This window comes from Prosopis cineraria, unplaced genomic scaffold, assembly GCF_029017545.1.
Source record: "Prosopis cineraria cultivar Desert tree isolate PC_DT_omini unplaced genomic scaffold, ASM2901754v1 PC6, whole genome shotgun sequence".
Classification (NCBI taxonomy): Eukaryota; Viridiplantae; Streptophyta; class Magnoliopsida; order Fabales; family Fabaceae; genus Prosopis; species Prosopis cineraria.
The window spans coordinates 14,660,200-14,680,114 of record NW_026555337.1 but is presented as its reverse complement, the minus strand read 5'-3'; the positions used below and the strand labels follow the sequence as shown (position 1 = coordinate 14,680,114).

The following is a 19,915-nucleotide window of genomic DNA, read 5'->3' as shown; positions in this document are numbered from 1 at the left end:
TGAAGATTATTTTAGTTCTTTTATCGATAGAATTAGTTTGATTTTTCTCTTTTGAATTGAACTAAAATTTTAAAATATTTTTGGATCCACTATTAATTAAGTTTCTATTGTGATTTTTAATTAAAATTCTCCCTAAAAGTTAACATGTGAGGTCAAAAACGTAAATATTAAAATGTGTAACCATTATTATAATTAAACCTAAATAATGTGATCAATTTGGAAAAGTTTTAAAACTTACGGAATGTATCGGGAGATATTTATAATTTTGTTAAGAGATATTTATATTATTCAATTAATATCTTCATCAACTCAATCATCATTTGGCTTTTCTTTGGTAAAAAAAAAAAAAATCATCATTTGGCTTTTAGAAACGTTGAAACTACAATTAGTACATTGCATGCATGTAAAAGTAAATCTTTGATACTTCTCTTATGACAAGTAAATCCGAAACGACGTCCGTCCATTGAAATAGATATCGTTGTGTGTGTGTGTGTGTGTGTGTGTCTCTCTCTCTCTCTCTCTCACTCTCCCTAGATATATATATATATGTATATGTGCGCACGAGAATCTCACTACGAGATTGGCAAGCCAGCTCGAATTCGAATCTAAATGACTCCAACCCTCACGTTGAAATCTAGCGGATCAACAAAACTAATAAACGACGATGGAGCAGACGAAGAAGAAGAAAGCTTCAGCTACGCAACGCAGGTGGTGATGTCCGGTGTTCTGCCAATGGCCTTGCAAACGACAATAGAACTCGGCGTTTTCGACGTCATTGCGAGAGCCGGAGAAGGCGCCAAGCTCTCCGCAAACGACATTGCGCATCAGCTTCCGGCTGCGATCAAGAACCCGGACGCAGCCAAAATGCTGGATCAGGTTCTCGGCCTCCTCGCGACTCACTCTCTGCTTCGATGCTCCGAAGAAGAAGGAGAAGAAGAAAGGTTTGGATTCGGTACGTGTGGTCACAGAGTGAGACTGTACAGCCTCGCGACTGCTTCCAAGTTCTTCATTCCTGATGCTGATCATGCCATGTCGCTCGGTCCTCTTCTGGCTATGGTTCAGCATAGGGCTTGTTGGGAAAGCTGGTAACTATAAACGTTCTTCTTTTTTTTTTTAAGTCCTTTAATTTTATATTATTTTAATTTAATTATTTTAACTTTTTAAAAAAATTATCTCTAAGTAATTTACTAAATGAAAATATTAACATAAAATTAAACTAATTTATGCATAATAATTTTAACCACATTAATTTATACATATTGACAAAACACACACACACACACACACACACACATATACAAGCAGAAAAACAATTTTTAACTGACATTTTGTTTCATTTTAAATACTCAGATGACATTATTTGAACGCCCCTTTATTTCTAGATTTGAAAATACGAAATATGAATTTTTAAGTCAAGAATTTGATAGTTATATGAAATAAAAATATAGTTTTTATTCATTAATCAGAGGCATGATGTGCTGTTTATTGTTATTATTACTAATTATAGGTAAATTAATTTAATTAAGAAAATTAATAGAGTTAAGAATCTTATAAAAAATAGAGTTAAGAAGATAAAAATTTTCACTATATTTTTAAATTTATAGAATCATTACTTTTTGGGTAAAGTATATTTTTATTCCATTAACTTTACACAAAATTTAATTTTGGTTTCTTAATTTTAAATTTATTTTCTATTATTTAATTATAATATCTTAAGTTTCATTACAAAAACTTTTTACATTGAACTGTTGATAAAATTTTTTTAAATATTAACTTATTAAGTTTAATTTTTTTAAAAAAAACAATGGTTGGTAGAAAAAATAATTAATTGAAACCAATGATGTTAGGATTAAAAGATTAAAAATATACTTTATAAAATTGAAAAACTAAATTGAAATCTTATATAAGGTTAGAGGATCAAAAGCATACTTTTTCCTTTCCTTTTTAATTTAATTCTATTTTTAAATTTATAATTCATAAATCCCTCAATTTAATCTGCAGCATTAAAATTTGCCAAATATTACTTTAAAAAATTTGTTGATATGATTTTTTTAATATATTATTATAACACACTGAATATGCATGGTTTAATTATCATTATACAAATATGAAAAATGAATTTGAACAGCATATAAAGTGCTTATTGAATTTCACTGAATATGGGTTGTACATATTTATTGCTAATTAATTTCACTGCTATATATGGATAGGTTTCATTTGAAAGATGCAATTACAAAAGGAGGAACAGCTTTTGAAAGGGGTCATGGAGGCATACCAAAGTTCAAGTACATAGGCTTGAACTCTGAGTTGAATCAAGTTTTCAACGCAGCTTCAATTCATCAAACTTGCTTGGTTATGAAAAGCTTCTAGAATCTTACAATGGCTTTGAGCATCTCAATTCTCTTGTGGATGTTGGAGGTGGCCTTGGACTTACTCTCAACTTGATCACTTCCAAGTACCCTCATCTTAAGGCTATCAATTTTGACTTGCCTCATGTCATCAATCATGCCCCTTCTTATCCCGGTATAATATTTCTTTTTATTTTTTATTTTTTTAACCGATCTCAGTTAATGAGATAAAATTTATTATTATTGTTTTTTCTTTTTTTTTCTTCTCATTTTTTCCAAACAGTTCAATATTTGGGAAAAGCTGACTTATTTGGAATTGAGACAACTAGATTTAGTAGTTTTCTTAATATACGTTTTTTTTTTTTTTTACCCACAATGTCTCTTCCTATCATTATACTATTATCTTTAAAGCTCCATTAATAAAAGAAGAAAGACAAAGAAAGTGATGAGACTTGCTTATCAAGTTATAAAAAAATAGTGAATTTTGAGATTTTATTGAAATCATGAAGGCATCTATTCTCCTTTCAAAATTTATGTATTTTTTAGGAAAAACATAAAGTAGATTATACATATTTTTACCGAGCTCTCTGAAATTACATTTTTTTTATATTATGAAAATCTACACAATTTAAAAAATAAAAATTAAATTACAATTAGGCCTTCCCTTGAAATTGTTAAAATTGCATATATCCTTGTTCAGTTTTCAAGAGATGTTTGAAAATGCTTTTGAGGAAAAAAAGAAGTATATATATAATTTCAACAAATACTCAAGGTAGGATTTTTTAGGGGGTCAATGTGTTTTGAAATTTTTTTTAAAAAAAATCACGTGTAATTTTGTTAAAATTTATGTAATGATTGTAAAAATCGTCATAGAGAAAATTTATAATTGAATTTAACTTTCATTTAAGATATTTTACGCAACATTAATTTTTTATTTATTTTTGGTAAAAAAAATCCTTATTCTAAACCAACATTGTGAATGACCAGTCACTATGACCAACTAATAATTAAGTATTGAAATTTTCAATAAATGTTATAGGTGTGCGACACGTGGCAGGAGATATGTTTGAGACCATACCCAAGGGAGATGCCATTTTAATAAAGGTAACAGAACCTCCCCCCCCCCCCAAAGACATATTAGCATGAAACAGAATCTTAGTAATTTGCGATATGAATTAATATTTAATATCATCTACATTAATTAACAAGTTTTAACATTGTATATTTGAAGTTACATCATTCATAATTTATAAATAATGCAACCAATCAGGTTTCATGCAATGCACAAGAATCGCATTCAATTAATTTTAACACCTATTTGATAGAATGCTTATAGCTTACAGATTACAGTTCATTGCCCTTCTTCAAAGCGTACTAGTCTATAACTTATTTCGTCACGATAAATGAGCGGCTGCTATTAGATGAAGCTGACTTGTGAATTAAAACTGCACAGTAACTTTGAGCCTATAGGCATGTTTTGGTTCCTAGAAAGTGCAGGAACGGAATGAAATAAAGACATAAAGAGAAAGATAAATTAAATTAATCTCTTTATCATAAACTAAATACCACATACAACAAATGTAAAAATCACATGCCCTCTACAAATTTCATAAATTATGAATCTCAATCTCTATGAATTACATTACCATCCCTCCTCATAAATATGATTTATCTACCTCCTCCTCACATTTTGATCATTTTACTTATCTTTATTTCATTATTCTATTCTATTTTCATTCTTTCCAGCAACGCCTTTTATTCCGTCATGATTGGGATGCAACCCTAAAACCTTCAAAAATGCTAACCTCGAGAAAGTTGAGAGACAAATTTAAAAGTGACCTAAAAAGGAGTGTACCTAAAAAAGAAGGGGGGTGGGGGAGGCTTTCGTGTGAGAGCAAGTGGTTTTTTTGCTGTTACTATTCTTTCATATTAATCTGCTGTAAAAACAGAATAATTTAATGCTCACTAAGGGGGTGTACACATAATACTGCAGTGGATTCTGCATGATTGGAATGACAAAAAGTGCTTGAAGCTACTGAAGAATTGTTACAAGTCCACTCCAGAAGACGGGAAGGTAATTGCAATGGAATCAGTGATATCTGATATGCCTGAGACCTCAGCAGTGCAACTTCCAAATTGATGTGTTCATGATGGCTCAAGGTGCTGCTGGTGGCAGACTTCGAAGCCATCAAGATTTCATCAACCTTGCAAAAGCTTCTGGATTCAAGCGTGTTCAATTCGAATGTTTTGTTCGTAATTTCTGGGTCATGGAGTTCTTCAAGTAGTAATTAGTTAACTATATCACCTACCTTTCCATGCTGCAATTGTTTTTTCTGCAGCTTATGTTCTTTCTCATGGAATTGATAAGGGTTTTATTTCATTTTATACATGTCTTTACTGCATACATGGGAAATAAACATAAGATTGGCGAGTACAAGGGATCTTCCTCAAAATCCATTTATCTCAGATCTCTCCAACCATGCATAATCAGATCCGGTCAGATATAATAGGTTAGATCTTCCTCTTCTTGACTCTTTCCTCTTGAATGATGGCTTCAAGTGCAATAAACACATCCATATTGTCCAATAAATCCAAGGGCAAGATTAAGTAAAATTGCCGATGAAGCATAATAAACTAAAATCAGGTTGTGCACCAATTTCTTAAACGCATTGTTGATGAACAAGTTCGTTGTATTTTTCAACATGTCCCCCAAGATTGACAAGCTCTTCGTATAGAAAATTCTATAGGCAGCATCAAGTTCGTTGTATTCACTCGCTCATATAGCTCAATGATAGTGGGAGAGGAAGATGTTGAGTGAAAATAGGAAAAGCAAATTGAACTTGAGTTTTTGGGTTTAGATTGAATCAACAAATGAGTCAAGTTTGGTAAACAAGATTAAAACAATGATAAGAGGCTAAACGACCCAGATCTTTTGAAGTACCTTATTTTCTATTTTTATAACATGCTGCATCCTCTATAAATGATCCACATGGATGGCTTCTCCAATCACAATGATGTTCAAAAGACAACGTGAATCAATCTTGTCCCCGGGCTTGTTCAGTGGCAAGGATGCAGCAATCTACAGAAGGACTTCATGCAACTAGAATCCTGAAGATCTGATTCTGAAGGGGAAAACTGTCTGGTAAATGATGTCACCCAACTTGTCCTCATATTTCATATTGTTTTACAAAATTGACTTCCAATGAGAAGCTAAACATCTTGTCAGAGTAACGAATAACCGCACTGAATCATAACATCTAGTCAGTTCTAACCTTCTCGGCGACTGACTTGCTTAGTATAACGACACCAATCACAATAAGCAAGGCACCAGCAACCCACTGCCAACCAGTACTTTACATCAGATATGCATAAATCAAGAACTTTGAATAACACAAAATTCAAAGGCACAACTTCTCCCTCCACTATCCTCATGTAAAATTCAGAAAAAGCAGTAGGAAAAAAAATTAAGCACACATTGGACATCAGACGCTGCATTATCAATTTATCATCCTCTTTTTTTTTTTTTTGCGAGGGGCAGGCACGGGGTTGGGGTGAGATCAGCCATCCTCTATCTTGGTTAAATGACAGCCAAATCCGTTTATCTTCTTGTGAAGGAACATCAAAGAATGTGAACTTCAGCCGTAAAGCAGAATCAGGAAAAAGGAAAAAAAAAAAACATATATTTGACAGATATCATGACACAAATAGTCAAATAGAACATCGCAAATATTATCTTACGCAGTTATACTGAAAAAAGCTCTTGCTGAGAGTTTTGGCCAAACTCTAATCTTTATTACAGTATTTGAACAAAGTGACTTTTTAAAGAAAATTCTAAACGCAGAAATTTTGCAGCAGAGACAAACAAGCTCATGCCTGAAGTTTGATTTCTCAAAAATGTGGTTAGACTATAAATCCTCAATTTTATTGTTAGAGAACACAGTTGCATATCATGGTTACTTCTTTGTCATCTAATTATTAATCTATTTCATTACTTTGTCAAGACAGATATAATCATTATGGATCCATAACTGTTTCTTAATTGGTGGCTAAATTGGTAAGACTAGAATGGAGCTTTGTCTCCATCCTTATATATGTAATCCCTTTTCATTCAATAAAATTTGAATTCAGAAGTTCAAATTCTCTGAAATCCCACACGTTATCAAAGCCTAAGTGATAGTATTTGGCAGCAAGTGCTCTAATTTTTATTCACAGTAAGTTCACCAATAAACAGTACAAGTAGGGAGAGAGTAATCAGGATCAAAGCCCTTAGATTTCTCTCACAATTATGAATAATAATAATTACTAAATACTAGAATAATAACAGAGCAAGAAATAAAAGGAAATTAAGTTAAATGTTGATTATGGGCCTAAAGGCAGCAAGTCCATTCTCAACACTCCCCCTCAAGCTAGAGAATAGATGTTGATCATTCCCAGCTTACTTCTGAACTCGTCAAATTTTTCTTTAGCTAATGACTTGGTCATAACATCTATAATCTGCTTCCTTGAAGGGATATAAGATAAATCAATCACTTTTGTCTCAATTTTCTCTTTAATGAATTGCTGGTCAATCTCTACATGTTTTGTGCAGTCATGATGTATAGGATTACTAGCAATCATTATTGCTGAAACGTTAACGCACCAAACCTTGATTGGATCAGCAATCCCAACCTTGAGCTCTCCTAGGAATCTCACAATCCACATGCCTTTGCAAATCCCTAATGCCAAGGCTCAATATTCAGATTCTATTGAGCTTCTTGAGACTACGGGTTGTTTCTTACTTCTCCACGTTACCAAGTTTCCCCATACATAGGAACAATAACCAATGGTAGACCGCCTGTCAGATTTAGAGCCTCCCCAATCAGCATCAGTAAACAACTCAATGCCTTTGAATTCCCCTTTTCCAAAGAACAATCCTTGTCCAGGAGTTTTCTTCAAGTATCTCAAAAGTTCTATATACTGCTGTCATATGCTCTTTTTGAGGATTGCTAAAGAACTGCCTTACAACACTTACTGGGAAACATATATATCAGGTCTTGTGTGTGACAAGTAAATCAATTTTCCCACTAACCTTAGATATCTCTCTTTATTCACTGCTGTACCATCAGGTCTAATGGTTAACTTTTGATTATGCTCCATTAGAGTATTAACAGGCCTTGCTTCCAACATCCTTGTTTAATTTAGTAAGTCTAAAGTGTACTTTCGTTGTGACACACTGATTCCCTTCAGGGTTCTTGCCACTTCCATGCCAAGAAAATATCTCAGGGAACCAAGATCCTTGATTTCAAATTCAGCTGCCATGCTCCTTTTAAGTTTAGTTATTTCTTCAGCATCATTTCCTGTTAACACTATATCATCAACATAAAACAATAAGGGCTGTTATTTTGTCTACACAGTGTTTAACAAATAAGGTGTGGTGTGCCTGGCATTGCATATAGCCTAAACCCTTGATAGCATGGGAAAACCTTTCAAACCAAGCTGTTGGGGATTGTTTTAAGCCATACAGAGATTTATAAAGTTTGCAAACTTTACCAACATTTTCTAAGCTTCTCATATCCAAGGGGACTTCCATGTATACCTCTTCCTCAAGATCACCGTTAAGGAAGGCATTTTTCATATCTAGTTAATGTCTCTTGGTAATCAATACCATAAGTTTGAGTAAACTCTCGAGCAACTAGTCAAGCTTTGTATTTATTTATACTCCCATTAGGATTATAAATACCCACTTACTACTCACAACAGATTTACCCTTAGGTAGATTCACAATCTTCCAAGTTCTATTCTTATATAAAGCTCACAGCTCTTCTTCTACAGCTTGTTTCCTTTTCGGATCAGCAAAAGCCTCAGTAAAACTTTTGGGTGTTTTTACACTATCAACATTGGCAACAAATGTCTTCAAATGAGGAGAGAGCTTTTTGTATGAGACATACCTGCCAATAGGATGTTGGGTACAGCTTCTCTTTCCTTTTCTCAAGGCTATAGGCCAACGTAGATCTTCGAGACTTATCTCAGGTACAGACTTATGGTTTTGTCTTGGTATGGTAATGGAACTTACTCCTCCATGCTGTTGTACAGTGACATTAATAGATTCTTCCACCATAATCTCACTCAAATTTGGTTTGGTGAGAGACTTCAGAGGCTCAAAAGGGTTTTTTATCTTGAAAATCAGATCTGGTTGGAGGATTTCCAGAGTTCTTTGACTCTGATTCACAGGTTTCAAGGCTGTTTTCTGATAAAAGGTGGGAATTTGAGCACTTTCCAGATCTGTCCAGACAATTCCCAGAATTTGTGGCAGGTGAGATAGGGATAATAGCAGGTGAGGTAGGTATAATAGGTTCATCTAGTGATGTTTGAGGTCCATTAGGCTCAATATGTTGTTTTAGATCAGATCTATCACACTTGGTGCACAAATGAGCCATTCACTACACTCACTCTCCCCCTGAATGGGTGATTTGGGCAAAAAAAAAAGACTGCCCTTCAATAAATTTGACATTCATAGTGATATACACCTTTTTGGTAGGAGGAGAATAACACTTATAGCCTTTTTGACTTGAAGAGTATCCCAAAAATATATATTTAATAGCTGGTGGATCTAGCTTTCCCTCATGGTCATTGTACACAAAAGCAGTACAGCCAAAAACCCTTTTAGGAAGAGAGTTAGTAAGGGAAGAGTGGGGATATATCTCAAGAAAGGTTTGAAGAGGTGTAAGAAAGTTCAGAGTTTTAGATGGCATATGATTAATCAAGTAAGCCGAGGTACGAACAGCATCCCCCCAAAACTTGTAAGGAACATTACCCCAAAACATAACGGCTCTAGACGCTTCGAGGAGATGTCTATTTTTTTCTCTCTGAAACTCCATTTTGTTGAGGAGAATAAACACAAGAGGTTTGACAATGTATGCCGTGAAGGGTCAAGAAATTGTTAAAATCAGAATTCAAGTACTCCTTTCCATTATCACTATGCAATATCTTGATTTCCCCGAACAACAAGTGCATAAGATTCATGGGAGGTAGTAGAAGGAGTAGATAAGAGAGAAGAGTTAGTTAGTCATGTGACCATGAGCATCTTCAAAACAATTATTGAGACCAAGGAGGAAATCATAACACCTTTCTCGATCAACAATTGTCTTATAATACAATCAATCATTATGGCAGGACCATTCATGGATCTCGTAGAGATCTATATATTGCCACAGCCTCATTAGCGCACCATTGAGTCACAGATTGCTCACCTTGTAGAAGGTTGCGAAGCAATTGTTTGGTCTAAAAAATTGCAGCAGTGTTTTCCTGGACTGAATACATTGTCTTGGCAGAATCCCATATCTCTTTGCCTGTCGTTGCGAGCAAATAGCTCTCGTTGATTTCCACTGTCATGGAGTTGACCAACCACATCATGACCAGATTATTTTCTGCACACCAACCTTCGAACAGAGGATCATTGGGTTCAGGTGGTTTTGGGTTCCAAGTGAGATATTTCTCCTTGTTTCTACCATGAACGAACATCAGGATATTTCAGGACCGTTGGAGATAGTTGTTGTCATTAAATCGATGTGTTACCGTGACTTGTGAGAGAGACTCAGGTGTTGAACCAATCACCATCATGTGTGAGTTCGCATGCTACTCCCTCCTGATTTCATTGACTCCAGTCCTTGTGAGCCCTCACTGTTTGACAGAGATTTGTTGGGAACCCCGTCAACATTGAAGATGAGTGACTGACGAGTTATTGCTGCCTTATACAACATTTTGGAACCACAAGCTCTAATACCATGATAGTATTTGGCAGCAAATGCTCTAATTTTTATCCACAGTAAGTGCCCCAATAAATAGTACAAGGAGGGAGAGAATAATTGGGATCAAATCCCTTAGATTTCTCCCACAATTATGAATAATAATAAAAACTAATAAATACTAGAATAATAACAGAGCAAGAAATAAAAGGAAATTAGGTTAAAATCGTTAAATGTTGATTATGGGCCTAAAGGCGGCAAGCCCATTCTCAACACTAAGGCTAGCATCCTTTGTTAAACCTAAATTAGTGAAGCTATGGCCACCCACAAACAGAAGGCAAAAGCCACATAAGTACTGCACAAACCAGCAAAACTATCTTCAAGTCACATAAAAAACATGCTTTGGCGCCTAATGTAAAATACCAAATGATGATGGTTAGGCTAAAAAAAGCAATTACTAGCGAGTAAAAACATAGATTTCTACATCACAAAAGATCACAGAATTAAATACCTAAAATCAAGACCCTTGCTATAAAGTAAGAGAAAGAAGAGAATGGGAGCCAAGGAAAAAACCTGCGGGCAGAGGAGGGCATATTAACAAAAAGTATTGACATTGATAGCTCCAAGTTGTGCCCCAATTGAAAAATGAATGTTATAGATTCTAATTTTTCTTAGATACTTATTAGTAATTTGTCTCCTAATTATTGGTCTAATTTATTATTTTATCTTGTCAAAAGTGATCAATCAGTGTCCACAACTTTTGCCTGATTGGTAGCTAAATTTGTCGGATTAAATTGGAGATTTGTCTACTTTCCTTTCCTATATATGTAATGCCTTCTCATTCAATAAAATTTGAATTCAAAGTCCTGTGAAAGTCTACAATAATTGTTATGGAAGTTACGCTTCTATAAGAACTAAACTTATCCAACAAAAAATTATCATGGAATTGACATTTCTCTAAGGGCTAAACTTACACAGCATTGAACTGCAGGGGACAGCTATGTGTATGGCCCCCAAATATTTAAAAGTCAAAATCATCAATTCATAAACGTCTTTTGAAAAAATAGATCTTTGTTGCCTCAATTTTGTGTTCCACTTCCAAACACAATATGACAGAACTCAATTCACCAAAGAAGTCTATTCATGCAAACCAAACATGCAAAATTGAGTTCCAAACAGGGCATTAAAGTTTACTTAAGGCTCTTGTATAATTATAGTTCCACCTGTGATTCTGGTTCTGTTCTTTATCAGCTGCAACAAGGACTTAAAAATTCCACACACCCCCTCCCAGCTCGGAGAACTCAACATCAATAACTAAGTTTAATTATCAAGTGAACTAACTTACAGACCAGAAAGTCTAATCCTAATTTCAGCGCATCTTTGCCTGCCTAACATGCCAAAAGTTTTATAGAAAATCCCCAAAATCATCATTTTGTAAACAATGGACTACAGTACATGTGGTTACACACAAAAATTCGAGCTAAAGGGCATATACATAACACTTTACCAAGAACAAATAGCTAGGTCCGCTTTCAGGAGCGCATAGTCTATTGTTATCCAATGAAATCATTTAAATATGTAGTAGAAAAGATGTATCTAAAATCTTCCAGCATCGAGAACAGGACAAATGAGAATATACCTTATAGGATACTGCTTCCTGAAACAAAAAGAATCCAGCTAAACCAGAGGAGATGAAATTGGTAGCAAAGTTTGTTACAGTTGCTTGCAGAGATGATAGAGCCTTAAGACTATTGACATAACAAGCCCACATCACCACATTGAATAATACAACCATCCCATACCTAGCAAACTGTTGAGAATAAGGTTATTACAAATCACAATTACAAACAACGGGAGGAGAAAAGAAAGTGCAAAAAGGCTATGGTGAAAGCATCACAGTGTGAGAGACATATTCAAATCATATGGAAGCAGACAGAGAAGAAGCATACACATTCAAAAATTCAAGCCACAACAGTTGCATCAAACTGATCGAATGCAGATTTCTCGTGCATATATATATATATATATATAGATATGTGTCTGTCCTTGACGACCTCTGACCTGTAATTTTACAGTTGCAGGGAATACAGAATATCAAATGTACACAACAGATATCCGATCGGTCCAATTCTAGTTTATCATACTATATATTCCATCTTATTTTGCCTAATCTGAAATTGAACCTAAGAAAATGTAAAAAAAAAAAAAATCAAAGTTTCACGTCCCCTCAATTCAAACATCCATGAGAGGACAGTTGTTCTATAAGCAAACATTAAGACATTTTCACCATCTAATGGATAAAAATAGTAGTATAGTAGTAGTAACAACAAGAAGAAGAAAAGGATACCTGCAAAATGGAGAGCTTTGCAGAAATGGCCGCCATAGCAGCACAAAATCCGGCGGATACTGCCCACGCGTAGCCTATCCTCTTCCTATCATCCATCTATCTAGTTCTCTCAGAGAAATCAGAAGTAGCGATGAAAACACAAAACCAGAAAGCACCGATTCCAAATCCAAGATCGGTTTGAAATCGCTCGTGACTGATATTTTCCTAGAACGGAGGAAAGAGGGGAAAAATCAACTGAAAATGAGAAACATTTAGTACCGTCTGGATTCAGTTGATTATAATAAATTATAAAAATAATTAATTAAATAATAAATTTTAATTATAATTAATTATATTATAACGTAATATATTTAAATATTATTTTTTTAAAATTATTTTAATAAAATTAAAAATATTAAATAATTTAATCAGAATTAATTTTTAATTATATAAATTATTATATAATGTAATTTTAAATATTAAATATTAATTTTTTAAAGATATAAAATTTAAATTTTATTAAAAAAAAGAGAAAAAAAAGATAATTTTATTTTATTTTTATTAAATTACGTACTTTTTTTATTTTATTTTTGAACTTTTTTTTGTAATTTTTTTTTAACATTTTTGACAAGGTTTTTTGCAAGAGCTTCTATTCTCAGCTTTTAAAAATAATTAATTTTTAACTTAAAAATGATTCTCTAAAAAATAAGTGTTTGAATAATTTTGTGAAGAATTAATTTTTGGATAAAAATTGATTATTTTTACTATCCAATTTGGAAAATAAGATTTTTATGAAGTACTTTGGAGACCAAATACTCGCTCTCCGTTCATTACGTTAGAAATCAAAGAAAGTTGGGAAAATCGCCCTTGAGGATCTCTGATAAAAAAGACGAGGCTTAAATTTGTTTTGGGAGTTAAAGTTAAGTTATATTAAAAAAGTTATTCTCTGATCATCTACTTCTGGAAGAGAGTTTTGAAGAACGCAAGCAGATTTTCTCTGGGACGCAGAACTTCTTTCACCACAGGCTTATTCAAAATCTCTTCACTCCACTTGTACAGCTTCGGATATTCTCACCACTGTACACATCAATAAGCCCGCCGGCTTCTTCAATAACCGGCAGCCAGAAAGCCACCAACAGAGAAGCGATGTCCACGATTCCGATCGAATCTCCGTTGAAGAACTCCCTTTCAGCTCCTTCTCCAGAAGCTCCAGAGCCACTCTTAATTCTTCCGCGCCATTTTCCCTCTCTTTCTCGTTCGGGCTCTTTGTTGCTTTCGATAGTGCAGGCACCACCTAAAATCAAGCAATTACAAAACACTTGTTTAGCGACTGATCAAATCATTCAGATTCATACAAGAACTTGAAAAGTTGAATGACCTTGTCGTCGATGAACCTGGACCAGAAACGAGCCAGGGCTCTGTGATGAGGATCGGAGGGCAAGATTGGATAGCCAGACCAAGTCTCGTCGACGTATTCGACGATCACGAACGACTCGCAGACGGGCTTGTCGTCGTGGAGAAGAACAGGGACCTTCTTGTGAACTGGGTTGTACTTGAGAAGAAGATCACTTTTGTTGGCAAGTGATTCGTGAACGTATTCGTATTCCACTCCCTTGAGTTTCAGAGCAATCTCTGCTCTCGCCACAAATGGGCTATTTACGAGTCCGAAAAGCTTCACTTGGTGGTTTGAACCTGAAGCCATGGCTGTACTTGTTTTCTCTCAGTTTCTGGTCTGGGGATTATGGTCACTGAGTTTGTGGTTCAGTTTCTTATGCAGCCAGGGAGGAGACTGGGATAGACGTTTGGTCAACGAAGTGTTTTATTATTTTTATTTTTATTTTATATATATATATATATATATATTAAAAGCCAATATCTTAATGGGGAAGAAGTAATGCAAGTTGTACATCACCAAAGACAATGCTTAATTAATGAATTGGATTCTTTGTTGTTATTTTATACAAGGAGTTAAAAAAAATTAAATTTAGTTGAATTTTTTAAAATTTTAAATTTTTATGAAATTTTAAAAATTTCTAAAATTATTTTCATTAAATTGTAAGTTTATTTTAATTATGAAATTTTTTTATATGAACCCGCTCATGCTTCGTTTAATAAAAACATTCCATATTATAAGGTTGTACATATAAGTTGATTAGGCCATTAATGATGATTGAGAAAGAAAATATAAGAAATTAAAAGGTACTTTATTTCAAAAATAGAATTATTAAAAAGTTGGCACATAATATTTTATTTGATTGAATTGATATAATTTTATTAGATAGAATATGGATGGCGTGATGCATTGAATTCATGTAAGAATTTATCATTTAATTATATCTCCTCTAATCTCTCTCTTTATTTTCATTTTAAGAGAAATTTTTTTATGAACCTTTATTTAATAAAAACATGCTATGTTAGATTGCAATACAAATTGATTTTGTCATTGATAATAATAGAGAGAGAAGTCAAGAAATCAATGAAGTGCTCTATGTTAAAAATAAAGTTATTAAAATAATGATATATAATATTTTATTGATTGAATTAATATAACATGATATATTTTTATTGGAGAAAGTATAAATAAGGTGGTGCACTGGATTCATCTAAAAAATTTTCCCATCTTAATTGTAGAGTATCATGAGGAGGGAAAAATTGTAAAACAATATTTAATGTTGTGTTAATTTTACAAAATAAGCCATGTTTTGAATACTCAATTTTTTGAGTGTGCCTTCACATATAATTAATGGGGAAGAAGTGTCAACGGTTTTATTGGTCAACTGTCAATGTAATTAAATGCTTAATTAATGAATTGGATTCTTCTAGTTATTTCACACCACGAGTGAAAAAGAATTTTAAATTGTTGGTGAAAAAAAAAAGAATTTTAAATTTAGTTAAACTTTTTAAAATTAATAAATCTTATAATTCTTTTCCACCAAGCGAGTCCGGCATTGAATGAAAAATTAGACCGGATTAACCGGTTCAACTTGTAAACTGTGAATAGGCCTCTTTTATGGCATAGTCTTGTACTTAAATTGGTTTAGTGTTAACCTGTTTCAACTTATGTTCGACCCCGATAACTCGGCTAACCCAACAGGTTATTGGGTTGGCCGGGTTGGCAAAATAAAAGAAAAAAAAAGAGAAAGGTTGAGAAAGTTTAAAACAATGGAGATTTAATAAAAAAAAATCAAAAGAAAGAGAAAGAAAAGGGCAGATAACCATCGGAGATTGAAGATGAAAAAGAAAAAGTTTATGAGAAAAGAAGAGAAGAAAAATTATAATGAAAAAGTAAGAAGAAAGAGAAAAAATCCCTGAAGGTTGTCGAGAGAAGACTTGCAATCGCGAGTTGTTTTTTATTGCTTCACGACAAGAGGAGATTGCTTGGAAAAAACTTGACAAACTGCTGAGGATAAGAAAAGAAAATAACGCAATTGGACAACGGAGAAGAGAGAAGAACTTGGGAATCAGCAACGAGATGGTGAAACAGCAAAAGTTAAAATAAAAAGTTGCACACTTTTAAGATTTAAAAAAAAATGTAGAAAAAATGGCTTCGGTTGGAGTTGGGGTGAATGAGTGATTGTCGATTGTACATTCATTCTCACTTATGATTTCTCACTCCCGAGAATTCAAATTTCAAGCATTGTCATAAATATACATCATCATCATCATCATTTTATAATTTTTAAATGCCTTTTTCTAATGTTTTAAAATATATTTTATTTATTTTATTTTTAACTTTAATCGTGTAAATATCCATTTATTATTTCCAGATATTTTAAAATTTGTTTTTTATTTAATATTATGTATATCTATATTTATGATCTAAAATAACATCATGAATGCATGAATAATTAATCACCTAGCATATGTCTGTTATGTGTATGGTTTTGGTTGAATATTTTTAATGATTATTGTTTTTATTCTCATTTTTATTGTATTTAATTTAAAATATATTTTTTTAATTATGACATGTCTGATTCTAATTAAATTATTAACTTTTGAACCACTATCACAATCGATTCAAAGATCAATTTAATTTTTAATACCTTAAAATCTGAATATGATGGTTCTAGATCAAATGTTGGCCCCACTTGCCCCCTTGAGGTTTTTTTTTTTGTTTGTAAAAAATGAAAAAAATTAGCTTTAGCCCCAATATTTTAGGTCATTTTAAGTTTAGCCTCCATACATATTCCTAGATTCATAAACGGATTTGTCTTCCCTATTTATCACATGATGAAATCTAAACTATTTAAATTTTTATCTTGTCTAAATTTAAAGTTTTTTAATTTTAATTTTATATTGATTAAAATAAAATTTTAAAATTTCTTTAATAAAAAGTTTATCAATAATTAGAACATGAATGATTTAATATAGATAGTCTAATTTAATATTTAAATTTTTATAGTTTTTAAATTGACCATCAGATATATCCTAAACAGTCTAAATTTAATATTAATTTTTTAATTTTTAGTTTTTAATTTTAATAAATATAATAAAAAATAATGATAATATCCTAACTGATACTTTTAAAAAATATAATTTTAAAAAATTGTAAGTTAAACATTTTAAATTTAGACGGTCCAAAGTAAATTTGAATAACTAATTTATAAAATTATAAAAAAAATTTAATGTCAAATTTGGACAATCCAAATTAACTCTAGACAGATTTATTAAACTTTTTTATATTTTTTATTTTAATAAATATAAATATAAATTTTAAATTTTAAATCTAACTCATCCAGATTAAATCATCTAGATGATGCAAACCTCACTAAGGTCATCCTGAGGAGCATCAAAGGTTCTATACCACCTTGCTTATGGTGTTAGATAGTTCCATTTTTGAGCTTTGTACATGCAAAACATAAAATATTGAGCTTAGTATAGAGCCTCTTCTTTTATATGTGTTTTCTCTTCCATAGATAAAGAAAACTTATTTTATCACGTTTGACTTGTCAATTTTTTTATTGTAAGAATTAGGGTCTGAAATTCACTTCTTACATAAAAAGCTCCCCATTCATTCATTTTTTTTTTTTAATGTTTTGAAGTATTATGTGGACGTCTATCTATTTTATAAGTTCTTGCTTGTTTGGATGTGACTCTCATTGGGGGCGAAATGCAACTTCAGATTTTAGGGAGTCAAATATTTAACAAAAAATAACATAACATTTAATTATTTAACTTATAATATTTTAAATTGCATGATGATTTGTCAAAGGTTAGCCTTTATTTTTGGATAAAGAAAATTTAATCTGTCTCTCTTTTTTGTTATTAAAATCATCTAAAAAAAATTTATATCAAATGCTTTAACAATTCTCCTATCAATATCAATATACAAAAATAAAAAGAGTTAGTTTCTCATAATATGATAAATCAATATTCAAATTCTCATTGAGAGATCGAGGTACCTATATTTAATACCTAATTATATTTTTAAAAAGAATTATTTCTAATAAAAAGATACCTGTGTGCTAAAAAAACAAAAAAATAAAGAAAGCTAAGGTATCTATCATGCATCTTGTTACTATACATGGTTTTTAATATTATTCATCTTTGTGGCTTAAGAATTTTGAAGCGAAAACTCTGGTCACATAACCCTTGCAATATTTTAAAAAGAATTACTTTTAAATACCTGTGTGCTAAAAAAAAAAAAAAAAAAGCTAAGGTATCTATCATCCATCTTGTTACCATACATGGCTTTCAATATTATTCATCTTTATAGCTTATGAATTTTGAAGCCAAAAATCTGGTCACATAACCCTTGCAAGGGATTCTACCGCTTTAGCCATTCACAAATCATTAGAAAAGGAATTTTGAAAAAATGTTGCATTTTTTTCCCTTCAAAAAACCTACTAGTAAGGTTTATTGCACATGTGGTAAATATATCATAAATTATTTTTAATAACAACTTTTTTTTTACAATTTGTTACTTTTTTATATACTAAAAATATAAACATCTTATTTTATTTATAAACTTATTATTAAAAAAATAAAAAAATAATTTGAAAACTACATAAATAAAATTAATTACGTTAATATATTATCATAAATATACAATATAAAGTGTGCTAATATGTTAATATGATATCATAAATAAAAAAATATGTTAACATAATACCATAAGAAGATAATATGAAATATTTTATTAAATTTTAATAGTCACGATCAAGTATGCTTTTACATTTTTTTTTTTGAAATGGAGTGGAAAAAGACGATGGACATTGCAAAAGTGTCATAGAAAAAACATTGCATTTTGAAAAAAAGACCATTAGTAAGATTTATTATCTATGTGACAAATGTATGGTAAATTATTTTAATAATAACTTGTTTTTTCTTACAATTTTTAAATGTTTGTACATACTAAAAATATAAACACTTTATATTGCTTATTAATTATTACTTGTGAAAAAAATTAAAAGAAAATCTCAAAATTGTATAAAAGGTTAAAGGATAATTTGACCTCTAAACATATAAGTTCAATAGCTTATAAGACCTTAAACTCATTTTTTTGTAAAATGCCATCAACTTTTGAAATGAAAATGGTGTAATGTTGATTTTGCTGTCAACAAAAAGTTAGCTTTAATTATTTATTGGCAAAAGAAAAAAACAAAAAATTATCAAAAATTACAGAAAATGACCTTAAAAATTATAAATAATGATACAAAAATTATAAATAATGATCAAGAAAAATTGATAATAAAAAAATTAATTAATATGATTGATTTTAAATAAGGTATTAAAAAATTAGAATAGTTATTGAACCAATTAAAGAACTTGTCAAAGGTTTATGTTCAAAATTTTAATTGAATCATGATCAAATTGTTTATAAACAAAACACTTAATTAAATCAATCAAAACACTTGTTTAACAATTTACCGGTAGAATTAATTTACCAGTTCTACCAGATCGATTGACATGGATTTTCATAATATGATTTTAAATATAATTAATTATGTTATATGGTATAATTAATTTATAAAATTGGTTAATAAGAGTGATTTCAAGTATAATTGGTAACCACAATTGAAAATGAGTTAAAATCATTATTTTGTATAATTATATCCAAACACCCTTTTGTAGAGGAGTTTATATATTTTCAAAAAAATCACAATTTTGAATTTGTAATTAATTTTGACATATAATAAATATGCTTGAATATATTTTTACAAAAGCATAATTTTACACTCTAATAGTGATTCTAAAAGGGCATCCAAACTGGCACTACCAAATTATAAGAACCTTGTGTTATAATTTCCACCATTCTTGCCAACAACGGAAAAATGCTTTTAACTGATTTATGAAACTAATTTTGTAAATAAATATGGTCCTGCACACATATACATACAAATCTCCATGTAATCACGTGAGTAATCAATTGGTATTATTTATATTATAAAACTTCCGGCAGTTGAAGATGCTTGCAGTTATTAAATTACAACTGGTAGAAAGACAGAAAAATACATCACAAAACACACACCCATACATTAGTTATTATATATGCGTGCATTTGTGTGTGCATCTTA

The 19,915-nt window shown here is 31.4% G+C and overlaps 1 protein-coding gene and 2 pseudogenes across 1 annotated transcript; 1 reads left to right on the top strand and 2 right to left on the bottom strand.

The window, feature by feature from the left end:
• The first annotated feature begins 725 nt into the window (after positions 1-725).
• On the top strand, positions 726-4,713 carry LOC129313925 (cathecol O-methyltransferase 1-like; annotated as a pseudogene).
• Positions 4,714-5,158: 445 nt separating this feature from the next.
• Positions 5,159-12,671, bottom strand: LOC129313197 (uncharacterized). Its single transcript, XM_054956164.1, has 3 exons — positions 12,420-12,671; positions 11,712-11,882; positions 5,159-5,686 (listed from the first exon to the last, which is right to left on the bottom strand). The coding sequence occupies exons 1-3, from the start codon at positions 12,513-12,515 to the stop codon at positions 5,606-5,608; spliced, it is 348 nt and encodes a 115-aa protein (XP_054812139.1). The 5' UTR covers positions 12,516-12,671; the 3' UTR covers positions 5,159-5,605.
• A 681-nt stretch (positions 12,672-13,352) lies between these two features.
• Positions 13,353-14,181, bottom strand: LOC129313924 (probable glutathione S-transferase; annotated as a pseudogene).
• Between the last annotated feature and the right edge of the window lie 5,734 nt (positions 14,182-19,915).